This window comes from Amphibalanus amphitrite, unplaced genomic scaffold (genome assembly GCF_019059575.1).
Source record: "Amphibalanus amphitrite isolate SeventyFive unplaced genomic scaffold, NRLGWU_Aamphi_draft 000239F_arrow, whole genome shotgun sequence".
Taxonomy (NCBI): Eukaryota; Metazoa; Arthropoda; class Thecostraca; order Balanomorpha; family Balanidae; genus Amphibalanus; species Amphibalanus amphitrite.
In genome coordinates this window covers 637,410-651,430 of record NW_024881734.1, presented here as the reverse complement: position 1 = coordinate 651,430, position 14,021 = coordinate 637,410, and the positions used below count along the sequence as shown (strand labels likewise).

The 14,021-nt window shown below is 50.8% G+C and overlaps 1 protein-coding gene across 1 annotated transcript in view; it reads left to right on the top strand.

Moving 5' to 3' along the window:
* The first annotated feature begins 669 nt into the window (after positions 1 to 669).
* Positions 670 to 14,021, top strand: part of LOC122386079 (huntingtin-like) — a 45,009-nt gene continuing 31,657 nt past the window's right edge. The window contains exons 1-8 of the mRNA XM_043374879.1: positions 670 to 1,031; positions 5,563 to 5,717; positions 6,013 to 6,220; positions 6,457 to 6,581; positions 6,895 to 7,048; positions 7,384 to 7,525; positions 7,985 to 8,118; positions 8,433 to 8,619. Of these exons, the coding sequence (XP_043230814.1) occupies positions 5,569 to 5,717; positions 6,013 to 6,220; positions 6,457 to 6,581; positions 6,895 to 7,048; positions 7,384 to 7,525; positions 7,985 to 8,118; positions 8,433 to 8,619 (1,099 nt within the window). The 5' untranslated portion in view covers positions 670 to 1,031; positions 5,563 to 5,568. The remainder of the gene's footprint in view (positions 1,032 to 5,562; positions 5,718 to 6,012; positions 6,221 to 6,456; positions 6,582 to 6,894; positions 7,049 to 7,383; positions 7,526 to 7,984; positions 8,119 to 8,432; positions 8,620 to 14,021) is intronic.

Sequence of the window (14,021 nt, the reverse complement as noted above, 5' to 3'; positions counted from 1 at the left end):
GCCTTCCGTCACCGCACACAGCGATCGCTGTGGCCGGTCGGGGCTGGCCACAGCGGACCGTCCACCGCACGCAGCCGTGACGTCAGAACCGCCTACCCATCCCCTACCCCCACGCCTGCTGGACGCACCGCACACACCGCACGCAGCAGTGTGCGGTGCCCGTGAACACCCCTCTGGATAATATGAGCGTTATTAAAGTGATTAAAGTGATTAAAGTGATTAAAGGGCACCCAGAAGAGCGCCGAGCCGGCGCCCTTCTGGGAAAATTGCGCCCTTTTCACAGCACTGCGCCATTCTCATGGTTTAACGGCGCCCTCTTCACCGTTTCGCGCCCTTATGTCTCTGTCGTCCACCGTGCATCCCTCGTCTGTTTGGAGCCCTTCTGGCCTCTTAGCGCCCCTGGACCACAAAGCAACCAACAGGGGTGCCGATGCAAAGGCAATACCGCGCATCTACATCTACATCCACATCTAGCACAACTTTGGGATATAGCAACCTTTACATTTGCCAGCACAATCATTAATTTGCTGGCCGTGATCTTTTAGAGCAATTGTCACTGCTGCGCCGTTGTTGAAAAAAGTTATTTTATTTAGCGCGATTTACATCGGCTATCCAGTATTCAAGTTTCTTGGAAAGTAGGTATACCAAAATTGAATTGATGATGCATTTTGTAACAGCTTTTGTCCATGCCTGTTATAAAAATATATTTTTTGACAAATCGTTCTTTTCTCTACGTTTGGGCATGGTAATCACCAAGTAATCACCGCAGTTTGGTGCAAGTTGAACTATTATTGATAGGTGGCGAAACATTTCACTCTTGCATTTGAGTGTCATGTGAACCAGCCTGTATATGCTTTATAATCCACTATGCAGTCATATGGAATGATTGGTTGTATCGGATTATATCACTTGTATTTTATGTTGGACGCAAGAGCCAAGCTGCTACGCGCCCTAACCCAGAACAACAACAACAACAACACTTGTATTTTATGTGACTAGGTACTAAACGCCTGGATTTTCATTGAGGGAAGGTAACTCATACATATAACTTCCTATGAGATAACTTTAAGTTCTTACAGCCCATGGGATTGGGTCTTCTGGAAAGCCTTGATTTGTACGCATCACTCAGTTCAGCTCAGTAACAGGATTTCAACTGCCAGGCACCTTGAGATTTAGATTGGCATCATTAATCAGTTCAATTTGAATTTTGTGTCACATTGACCTTTATCAGACCTTGTCACCCACCATAATTCAGGGGACAAACATCATTTCATTGTAATAGCATTTTTCTGATCACAAAAGCCTTGAAATGCATGGAATGCGTTAAAGGGACCCTCCCCTTCAAAAAAGTTAATGAATTGGCATGAAAGTGATGTCGCTCGGCTCAGAAAGACCAAAAATGAATATCTACCAAATTTCACTGAAAAATATTCACCGGTTTTCAAGATATTAGACTTTAATTTTGTTTACTTTTTTGGGATCTCCGCTGTTCCTAGCGACTTTATTTTGGAAGTGTGGTGTTTGCGGCAGATGTTGCGCGCAAATAGCATAGGACCTATACCACCACTGCTTCACAAAGATGTTAGTATAAGGTTTTAAAATCATTAGATCAGTCCCACGCACAAGGGGGAAAAGCTCAAATTATTGAGCGCTCAAAATATTGAGCGTGTGACGTCAGAGGCTCCCATAGGCGTAATGCTGAGGGCTCAAAAAATTGAGCCGTTTCAGGAACACGTTTTGCAAAAGCAACTCGCAACACCTAGGGAGAAATGGCAACACCCTAGGAGAATCACTAATGATGGAAAACAGATTAGGCTTTCATATTTTTCACTGCTCAAGCTTCAATGATTGGGGGAACACCAATTTATAGGTCGAAATCTTACGGCATACCAGGATGACCTAAAAACAGGCCAATATTTATGTCGAAATAAAAGTTATTTTTTGTCGCTTCACGTTTTTTACTAGGGTTCTGTTGGAAAGAGCATTTTTTATACTACCCAAAATGATTGCGACTCAATTTCACATTACCCATATCGGAGAATATTTTTCATTTGGCGGCGCCGTTTGTTTATTTCGTCGCGACGTCTCCGGCCGCGTGGTTGTCGTCGTCCTTGTGTTGAAGGTAAGTTTTTATCGTTTTAGTTATACTTAGATGTTAAAAGGTACACTGAAAAGTTTGAATATGCTGTGATTTTAAATTTGGAAACACGTAAACGTCAATCAATTCACGTTTTCCTCGATTTGCGTGCAGATAAGTAACTGTCGACGAAAGTGGCGCCATCCGATATGATGTTTTGAAGGAAGGAGACACAACATATTTACGTGAAAATTTTTGTTTTTTAGTGGTCTAAGTGCTTCAAAGAGGCTGTGAATGTTTTCTTCACACAATTTTTCATTAGGTATGATGAGGTAAAAGGTAGTTTCAGTCTTAACTTTCATATAATTGACATTAAAACATATGATAGTCCACTGCTATCAGTGATTGAGTACCTTGATATTTGGCATTTCTTATTAATTTGAATGTATTCTCTATCCATATGTCCTGATAGTAAGTGACAATACTCTGCCAATATGTTTCCATAGTTTTCACATTCATTTTCCAGTCCTTTACATAACATCACAATTTATAATCAACAAAACTCAACTCCTTCATTACTTCACAACACTGACAGCATGACAGACTGACAGTCAACTATTGTGTGTGTGAATGCTGAAACAGGATAGCCACTTTGCTGACTGGCTCGCCCATATGAAATAAGATAAAAAATGATCCTTTTTATCATTTCCATCTGGAGGATCGGAGTCAACGGAAAAGGAAGGCCACTTTCAAGCCTCAAGGTCTAGGCCGCCAGACACCAGTCAGCAGTCACCACCAAATTTATAATAGATTAATTCATTATTATACTTTGAGACCCTTAGGTCACTGGATCGGCATCACATTTTCAGTTTCAATATAGTAAAGGTTTTTATTTGTATGATGTGAAATATTTTCCTGAATCAGAATTTAATTATCCTTAGGTACCTGGTAGAGGTTTTGGATTTAATGCTCATTGTTGGTGTGCAGTCAGGATTTTTTGACAGGTCAAGATAGGAAATCCTGAGCAATTTTATAGTAAAGTGGTCTCCTTATAATCACCACACATTTTATCATAAGCATTTGCAGAATTCATTCAATGAAGAATTTTATCAATGTTGCACCCATTTCTTAGACGACCTAGGCTGCATCTTTTTTTAGTTCCTGTTGTATGACATATTTTCCGTTTTGTTCCACTGCATAAAGAAAAAAATCGTTTGAGATCACCAAACAGCTTTTCCTTTTCTGGCAGGTCTGCACAACCAAGCGGTCGCTGGCGAGGACGTCGGCCGTCCCTGTGGGTAAGGTCATCTGCTCAGCCTTTGTGGAGGTCAGCAAGACGTCACCAAGATGAAGACTTCGCTGGAGCAGAAGCCGCTGACCCGTGTCCGATCGGGCAGGTATGCTCGACGGCACGAGCCACAACTTGAACGACTCGGTGACATCAACAACATGGTGGAGCAGGTGAATGAGTTTGGCGACGTGTTGTGCGACTGCAAGAAGGGTTGTCTGCGTGTTCTGGCCGGCGGAGCGGCGACGCTGCGCAGTCTGTGCTGGCGGTGAGCAGCTGGCCGTGGTGACCGCGCGCGCCCACATGCGCCGACAACCTGTGCGGCTTCGACGGCCCGGGACAGCCCGATGCCGCCCACTATGCGACGCCGACCGCGCACTGTCCGCACGGCCACATGAAGGTGTGCCCGCGCCTTTTGCCCGCACGCCGCTACCTCGCAGCTGGTCTGCAACCACGCCGTCGCCGCCTGTAGCCCGATAACAAAACGGCTGTCTGATAATGCCGCGTGTTCTTTGTGATGTTGCTACTGTGATGGTTGCTACTGCTGGTCTGAGACTCGATGTTTCCATTCGTCCTTTACATGTTAAGGATTTGATAATGATAAGCTTAGTCCGAGCTTAGGTCATTTATATCATTTGTTATATGGCATATTTTGGATCAAAGCAGTACGACACTGCCTCCTGCTTTTGTGATGTATGCTGGCAAGACGCAGGTTCCGGTCGCAGGTCACCCGGACCCGGTTCCAATGTGGTCGGGCTGGCATGCGATGTGATGTTGTTTTGCTCGTCTCTGTGTTCCACACTTGCTGATGTTTGTGAATCTAACCCACATTGTATAGTATTTTTGTTTGGTTGCGGCCGATGGCCTTGTAAGTTGTAACCGTGGCAATACAGTTTTTCCTGCTATAATTCTCCAATATTCAAGCGTGGGTGGATATCTTTCTGTATTCACGTATTCCCTTCTCCCAGTACAGTAAGATAATATCAATTACAGTATTCATACGGATTGTTCAAGCCTTGTATAATTAATTGAGGTGTGCCGAATCCGAAAGACCGATAAAACTACTAGCGGAAAATGTGACATGATGCCATGGGTGTGTGAAAAGTTTAGGTACCACGTAGCATTCAACTTCCTGCATTTCTGTTTCAACTCAGTTTAACGTATTTCAACGAACATAACATCAAAAATGGCAGCCAGTACCGGCTTCACCTGTCACGGAGAACGCTCAAAAAATTGAGTGTAGATGCTGGCCGGCACTCAATTTTTTGAGCGCCAGCTGACTGTCGTCTGTCGTGGCGCTCAATTTATTGAGTATCGCGGTCCCGAACGACAAGTGGCGCTCAAAAAGTTGAGCGTCTTTAGGGCATTTTCTTTCCAAAAACACCGATATAAATTATCACGGCGAGTGTTCGAGAAGAAACCTTGTTGCTTTCTCTTGCCATTGATACCTTATTTGGATACGATATTTGCCGTAGTGTGACGCTAAAGGCATTGTAAAATACCATCGTTTCGCCTATTCCTTCATAATGGGGCCCGCTCAATTTTTTGAGCGCTCAATTTTTTGAGCTTTTCCCCCTTGTGCGTGGGACTGAGATCACCGCTGACCTCACAAATTCTAAGGGGGCATCCCAATGCATTAGCCCCTTAGAATCCGAAAACTGCAAGTTTGAAATTCCATATCTCAGAATTAAAGCATTTTTAGATGTTGTGAGTGCTCAAACCGGTATTTGCAGGCCATGGCCACCAATTTGGCTATCTCAACTCAAAACTAATGTTAAGATGGTCACTAAAACATATGTACAGTCTGTCTTAAAAGTACCGCACAAAGTGACGCTGGATCCATCAAGCCTTACCGAGGAAGGGCCTTCTTTAATTTGAAAGTCACCAAACCAATTGATCTTGGGAATGGACGAGAATTCAATTGCTTCGGTGACTCAAATTTAGCAGGCCCTTCCTCGGTCAGGCTTGCTGGATCCACCGTCACATTGCGCGGTACTTTTAAGACAGACTGTACAACGAATCACCGTTTTTGCTTCGACATGGTCTCGAGAAACTGGTCAAAGGTCATTTGGGTCTGGGTCGTGATTTTTTTTAGGGTACTTATAAGATCGATTGACTCGAGGGTACTACTTCCATTTCACCGGCGCACTTTACGATGTTCGGAGTGTTGTTTTGAGCGACTGCTGTCGTCTGCCAGGCAGCCATGTCTTCCCTGGAGAAGCTGGTGCGTGCGCTGGAGCTGCTGCGCACCTCCGATTCGGCGGCGGGAGGCGCCACCACCCCCAGCTCGCCGGTGGAGGCCTCCCTGCGCTCCAGTCTGGCCGACCTGAAGCCGACCTCTCTGCTCTTCAGGTGAGCCGCAGCCGCTGTTGGGGAGTGGGCGCTGTGGACAAAATCCAGTGATTGAACTGCAACTGAGAACGTGATGAAGTTGAATGCTGTGATAATCTTGTTGTATTTTGGAATGGATAACGACAAATAGGTAGCAGAAATTAAAGTGACGAAAGCTGATGATCAATAAAATAAGTTTATTTATAATGTTTTGCTAAGTGGCGAACAAGCCTCAGGTGGCTACCCTTTACTACCATAGCCCAACTCCATTTCTGTATGTATACGCTCGTCTGCTACGGCCCGCCTCCGTCGACAGGCAGCGGGAGGCGGCGCTGAGCAGTCGCGAGAAGAAGCAGTGCTGCTGCCACCTGGCGGAGGGCGTGGTGAGCGCCGCCCAGCGGCCCAGCCCTGACCAGCTGCAGCGCCACCTGCCGGCAGTCGTCGAGACGCTGCTCCAGCTGGCCGACGACGCGGACGCCGACGTGCGCACGGCTGCCGACGAGAGCCTCAACAGGATCGTCAGGGTGGGTGGTGACGGGCGCGGTGTCCGCAGTTACAAAGCACGACCTCTGGATGGATGGTTTACGCTGGCGTTTTGCACCGTATCATAAAACTTTTTTTTTTTGAAAATTGCCTCCAGAATGCTGAGGCTCGCGGCTCATCCTTTCGTCCTGATCTTAGTCTTTATAATAATGTATCGATCTCTACCAAACCGAGCCCGGTTCTTACATCATCACGTCTTGTTTCGTGTGTTTTGCAGGGCCTCTCGGAGAACAACATCGGTCGGCTGCTGGTGGAGCTGTACAAGGGCATCAAACAGGGCCACAGTCCGCGCTCGGTGGCCGCCGCGCTCACGCGGTTCGCAGAGCTCTCCAACCGAATACGGTACGGATCAACGTTCGGCTGAGGGTCGCACTCGTGTGCAAATTAATATTTGAAATCTTGCATTTACCAACAGTCATGATGTCAACTGCAATAGTTCGCGTTGTTCAATGTACAAAGATCCGGATTAGGCGACTGCTAGAGGGGTGCTCCGTATCCATTTCTTTCGTTTATTGATGTCTTAATATCATGACTTATGACTTATGACCGGGTAGTTCCTAGTGCGACTCGTACCTTGCAACATATAGCCCGTATTATCCCGTGATCTACCCCATAACTAACCGCTGCCCCTGCGTGTTCCCCTGTGATCGAGCAGACCGCAGAAGCGGCGTGCGTACGTGGTCAACCTGTTCCCGTGTATCCTGCGCCTGACGCAGCGGGCCGAGCTGGCCGTGCAGGAGAGTCTGTCGGCAGCCCTCGTCAAAATGGCGCCCGTGCTCGGCGTGTTCTTCACTGACGGCGAGACCAAGGTGAGCGGTGGCGGCGAGACCGGGACTGGTAAGGAGGGCGGGAACTTTGGTCCAGTGGTCGGGGCGAGTGACTTTCAGGATGGTGGTCGGACTTTTAAAATTTCTGTGGACTTCCTAAGTGCCTGTCGCTTCCAGTGACGGCATTAAGTAACAGCGTATATCTTTGAACAACTTAACCACATGTGTTGAGGCGTCGCACGCTCTGCAGATGACGTACACAGCCTTGCCGTTCACCGTTCACTCTAATGTTGGACTGCTCTCGAAAGTGTTACGTGTATTACGTTCTACTAGCCGGGTGAATCGGCCCGCTCATTGTTTCCGTGTTCTGCCGCCAGGCGGTGCTGCAGGCGTTCCTGCCTAACCTGGAGCACAGCCAGGCCCCGCTGCGGCGGGCCGCCAGCGCCGCCATGGTGGCACTAGTGTCTCAGTGCCGAAAACCGGAGACGTTCCTACCCTGGCTGCTCTCGACGCTACTAGGTGAGAGACAAGCGTGGGACATTAGGAGTGTGAGTCGTGAGCTGTTGTTTTGTGGAAAGTATCAGTTAGTGAAGTGGACGTTGCAGCAGACCGAACAGAGTTAGAAGGGCTATGCTGGCTTTTAGCGACAGCTGGCGATCATGTGACGGACTTTGACATCATGCGACGTTGCGTGACGGACTGTGACGTAACGTAACGTTGCATTGCCGCTGGTGAGCTATGTCGGCATCCTCATTACCCGGCACACTGGCTAGTGCCGCTGAGTGACGGTGTTTTAGTTATGTCTGTCTCCCCCGACATGCTGTGTGAACTGTGACGGCCTGTCTCTCCCCATTGACACTGACTGGCTGGTGCCGCTGTTGTGTGAGCTATGCCATATAATCGTCCCCTCCCCATGATTGTCACGAGTTGCTGGTGCCGCTGTGTAAGCTGTGACGGCCTGTCTCTCCCTATCTCCAGACTGGCTGGTGCCGCTGCGTCCCCCGGAGTCGGAGTCGGCCGGCCGGGTGCTCGGAGTACTCCTCTGTCTCCGCGACATCACACCGCTGCTCGAGGAGCTCTGTGACGGCGTCAGTCTGGAGCGGCTGCTGCAGGTCGGTACAGACGCAGACCTGAGAACCGTGTAGGGGAAACCGAACGAGGGAATTGTTGTTTCCGGCCAGCTGCTGGGACGGCTGCTTTTAATACATTTCTGCGGGCTAAGATATTTTGATGCGGTCGTTTCTATCAGCTGTGCTAATTTGCTTGATATACGTTGGATGATGTTATTAAGCTGCTTCCCGTTCACAAGATAGAGGGATTTAACACATCGCAGCCAAAACAGGCTCACCCGATATTCCACCTCACGCCACCGAACTACTGTATCGTGTCACCTCACCATCATCTCCCCCCCCCCCCTCCCCCGCAGCTATACGAGCTGCTGCTGCACCTGACACAGCACGCCAACCACAACGTGGTGACGTCAGCTCTGGACGCGCTGTGTCAGCTGCTGCGCGCGCCGCCCGCCGAGCTGCTGGCGGCGCTGATCACGGAGGGAGCTCTCGAGCGGAGCAGGCTCCAGCCGGACGCGGCGCCGGCCGTCGGAAAGGCCAACAGTCAGTGAAGTGTGGGGAGAGTGGGATGGGGTGCTGTTTGAGGGCGTGTTTAACCCTCGCATGTGTAGGGGGGTCGGATGGACCCCCCCATGGTTTTTCGCGAATAACTCGCGTAAAAAGCGGCTGATCGCGACGAAACTTTCAGTACCCTCTCATTGATCAATTTTACACCTACCCTGAAAATTTCATGACCCTGACCCCAATGACCTTTGACCTGTGACCTCTTTTCCGAGACCATGTTTGGCCGGAATCGCGATTCCGCGTATGTCGGTTCGCATTAGCCGCGCGTTTGCAAGCTTTTCGTGGTTTCAAACGTTCAAACATGTGATTTGATGTTGCTCCCATGCATAAGAATGGGTGTCAAGGTCACCTGAAGGTCAGGTCAGGTCATTGACCTTTGGTGACCTCGGGTGACCTCAGTTCACTTTTTCGAGTTTTACATGTTTCTAGGCTAGTTTTTGGAGCTGAATTCGAATTTAGCAACCATTTGAACATTTACGAAGTAGTTTTGGTGCCTTCGTAACATGTTACGAAGCTGTCAGAGGCGGTTGACACGTACTACGAATACCCGTCACAACCCCTACTGGTTGACCTGACCTGACCTGACCCAACCTGGCCAAAATGCTTAAAGACATCATCTGTGATCAAAACTAACACGATATTCGTGATCAGCACCCCGAAAAACCCCTTAGCAGCCACACTTTACGACTTTCTAATAGGTCCCGATTTTCCCGACTTTGGGTCATTGACCTGACCTGGAAGGTCAACCAATGACCTAGGACCCTAAAATTGGGTATCATCGGCTTCCTCTCGTCACGGGCAACACGCTCGTTTTTTCCGCAAAGCTCTAGCTCGATCAGGGGCCAAACGGCAAGGGGGGGGGGTCCAACCGACCCCCCCCCCCTACACATTAGAAGCTGACAAACGCCGCACACATGCGAGGGTTAAGGAACGCTTTGATGCTTTCATCCTACCTGCACTTATTTCTGCTGGCAACTGCCTGTATCGGAGATTTTTCCTGTAAACTTTCTGTAGATAGGGCTGGTACGGAAAATTCAGGATTTTTTTTTTCATAGATCATCCCATGTAAAAGTCCGGATTTTTTTTTCATAGACCCATCCCATGACGAATGACGATCTTATAAAGGCTTTCATCGTGAGTCCAGCCTGGCTTTGGAGATTTCGACCAAAGTCATTGTTGCCGACGGCTGCATCAGTTTATCCTCCGGCCGGGCCGCGCAGCGTGCGGACCGGCCGCTGAGGCCACATGGCGCCGGGAGGCATGTTTAACCTGGCCCGGGCGGTGACCCGCGCGATCGGGCGGCCCGGCGATTGGCTGCTGGTGGGCTGCGCCGCGGGCACTAGCGAGGCTATGCCGGGCCGCCACCGGACTGGCGGGCCAGTTGGGTCCGAGACGGGATGGAGTGGAGCAGGTGTGTGTCTGTCTGGGATTGTGGTCGCAAGATTTGTGCTGCAAAGTGATGGGACACAATACATCAAGTGCACTCGAGAAACAGTGTTGGTGAGGACAGTGAACAGCAGCGAGTCTTCTCAGCGTGCGAGTAGCCGATCATTTCCTTTCATCCGGGACTCATAACACGGCCTCTTCCGGGGTGTGTGAGGGAGGCGGCCACAGTGTCTCGCCATCGAGTCACTGAGCTTAAACTCGTTCCCCGGGTCTTGCCATCGAGGCTCGGGTGCGGGGTCTCCGCTCAGACAGGGGTGCGACCAGTCGGCTCCGGCTAACCTTGCCATCGAGGCGCCGGAGTATCGGTTGATCTGTCCGATTACAGTGGTCTCGCCATCGAGAGGCTGGAATCGGGCAGCGGCTGGCGTCTTCCTCGCCATCCTGATCTACCCATCGCTCTCCTACAGTCCTTGTCTATCATCCGGCTAAATAAGTGTCGTTGGCGTGTGAAATACCAGAGGACACGTGGCGACATTTCTGGTCCTCCGCGGGCCGGATTGCGATCAGTGAGCTGAACAGGAGAAGATGGGGATAGAAAAAGAAGAGGCAAAGGATGTCAAACGGCCCGATCCGACTGCAGATGGAGCTTTTAATGATATCAGAGAGCAGGAGCTTGCTGATCTGCGCCGGCAGCGTGGTTGCAAGAGGGCTGCTGCGACCAGGGTCAGCAAAGCGGTTGAGGTCGAGTTATCAAGAAAAGCGACCCGCGATCGTATCGAGCACATCAGCACGAGGCTGGAAGAAGCCTTCACCGACCTGAGAAAGGTGCATCAGACTTATGAAAGCAAACTTGGAGACGACGAACTCCAAGAAGCTCAAGAATATGCCGATCGCCTCGAAGACGAGGAATTGTTGATCCAGGGGAAGATCCAGCTGTACCTTCAAGAGTTGGATGAAGCCAAGTCATCAGCTGCCACCTCCCGTCACACTCGAAGTCGTGCCAAGTCACACACCTCAGCAGGCACCGCTGTTTCAGTTCGATCCAGAGAGGCTGCTGTGGAACTGGAGGACGCTGATCGCAAGCTGCGGGACCTCCAAGCTCAAGTGGAAGAGAGTCGTCGGAACATGAAAGAAAGACAGGAATTAGATGAACGCGATAGGGTGCTACAGCTCAGAATAGCTGAAGAGGCCCGCGACAGAGCTGCTCGGAAGGTGCACATGTATCAGGCTGCGGAAGACGAACTGAACTGGGATCGTCGGCATGATTTTGATGAAGCGGCTGCCAAAGAGAGAAAAGTATATGCCAAAGATGAGGATGTGCAACGATCAGCTGAACTACCTGGTGGTATGGACGTTCCCGGCAGAGGAGGTCCACACACGGAGGCAGCGGCAAATGAGTCCAGATTAACGGGTGACGGTGCCATGATATCACCGGAAGTGTTTGGCTCAGTACTAAATCCAAACACCTGGCCAGTACAAGGTCAGCGACATGAGAAACAGGTGCCACAGTCACCGGAGATGTCAGCTTTCGCCAACAGCATTCCGCGTCTCAGCCTGCCACGGTTCTGCGGAGATCCAAGTGAGTGGCCCAGCTGGATCAGCCTCTTCAAGGTGCTGATACATGGCCAGGCGTCCCTGTCGGATACGGAAAGAATGGCACATCTGCAACAGACTGTGGATGGGGCTGCCCGGGAAGCTATCGAAGGCCTCCGATTCGATGGAAGGATGTACCACCAAGCGCTGGCAAGACTGCACGAGCGATTCGGCCAGGAAGGTGTCATCAGCCAAGCGTGTCTCAGCTCAATGTTCTCGGTTCCAGCACCATCAGTCAGTGACCTGGCATCCATGGAGAGGTTTAATTCTACCATCAGTAACACTGTCTTGACATTGCAAGCTCTTAGATACTACGATGACCTGGGAGCGAGCGAGAACCTGCGCCGAGTCGTCTCAAAACTGCCGTGGGAGCTGATGCATCAGTGGGGACGTGAGGTCCACAAGCTGTATCCAGGTCGACCCACCCTGGATATCTTCAGCAAGTGGCTGGACACGGAAGTTGCCATTCTCAGGCACTCAACCTTCCACAATCGTGATGAAGAAGACGGGAAGTGTTCTGTATCTCCACGAGAAGCTTACGCCCAGAGAACACAGAACACATCGGCTGTGTCTTCTCACGGAGAAAGCCGAAGATGCTGGTGGTGTGTTCTGTGTGAAGAACAACACAAGCTCCAAGACTGCTCTGAGTTTCAGTCGAAGACTGTGGAGGAGAGGCTGACTGTAGTGACCAAGGAGCGACTGTGTTGGGGCTGCCTGAACAAGGGACACTTGATGAGAGTTTGTCGATCTGCAAGGCGCTGCAACTGGAATGGATGCACCGCAATCCATCATCGACTAATTCATGTGGACAGAGATGCTACTGAGAATGACGAGGAGCAAACAGAACCAAAGACCTCGGCACGAGAAGGAAGCCGCATCGTCGGTGCTACTCTAACGGAGACGACTGATACGCTGCTGCAGTTGGTGCCGGTGCGGATACACGGTCCGACCGGAGACAAAGACGTAGTAGCGCTGCTGGACCCTGGATCGCAGACTTCTTTCTGCAGCGAAGCGGTTCTGAAGAACATTGGCGTCAGAGGTACACGAGAAAACTTGCAGCTCCAGAACGTGGAAGGGAGTGGCCTTACACAATTATCCCTTCGGGTTCAGTTGGCGGTCAGTCCTGTGAGCGCAGCTGTTAGCAAAGAACGCATTGTGGTGCCTGAAGTATGGTCAGTACCAAAACTGAATGTGACCCCACCCAGTGTGAACAGCAAGCAGCTCAGGAGTTGGAAGCACCTGCAGGATCTAGACCTGCGACAGTACAACGGCTCACCGGTTGAGCTGCTTCTTGGAGCTAACGTCCTGGGAGCCGTACTGCAACGAGAAGTCAGAGTGGGAGGTCCTGGAATGCCGGTCGCAGTCCGAACGGATTTAGGCTGGACTCTTACTGGCTCAATATCCACCATGATACCGTGCGCAAAGCGGCAGGTCACATTTGTGCGTTGTCAGTCAAAAGATGTTGAAGAAACTGTTGTCGATGAAGGATGGACAGCGAGAAGCCACTGTAAGGTCAACGAACCGGAGGCGGTCTACGAAAATGATGTCGGAGAACTGGAGATCTTGGACCATGCCGGGACGGTGGGGGAGAAGAGGAGAGCAGGACTCTTTATAGAAAAAGAGGAACCGGCAACTCCTGGGTATCAGAACCAGTCCCAGAGAAACAGGAAAAAGATAGGAAAGAAGATATTCGGAAGAGCGAGGCGACAGCTGCCGCCACGACATCGTCTCCGGCGGCGCGGGAAGCAGCGATCTGCTTGGTTGCTTCGCCGCAGGCGGCTACCTCGTCGTAAGCAGCGACGCCCTAGGCGGCTATCTCAAAATGGAGGGCGAAGATCTCGGCGGCTGCCACGGCGCCGGGGGCGGCGATCTCGCCGGCAGTCTCAGCGCCGGTGGCGGCCACCTCTGCAGCCACCACAGCGGTGGCGGGGGCTGCCTCGACGCTGGTGGCAGTATCGTGGGCGGCTATGTCAGCGATGGAGGCGGCGACCTCTACGACTACCCCATCAGTGGTGGCTGCACCACATCAGATGCCATGGCCTGCGCTGTGGCAGTCTTGGCAAGAGCAGTGCGCTGGACGGTGGCGAGCTGGAGACGTCTTCAGCCCGTCCCATACGATACGGAGGCCCTCTCACGTAGGACTGGTGAATCTGCTCGTGGTAAGGTTCCGGTGCTAGTCTGCTGTCCCCTCCAACTGCAATGGGCGTGTCTCGCCTGTTTGTGCGTGAGGATCATTGTGTGGGAGTTGCGATAACATGTATGTGCCGTGTATCAATGTATGTTTGTAAGGAGTAGGTGGTCGGCAGGCGGGACTCAAGAATGCGTGGTTTGATGTTGTTTTGTGCGTTGTTTGCCTCGGAGCAGATGTTTGATGCAGCGTCGGTTGCGTTGTTGTAAGTGTT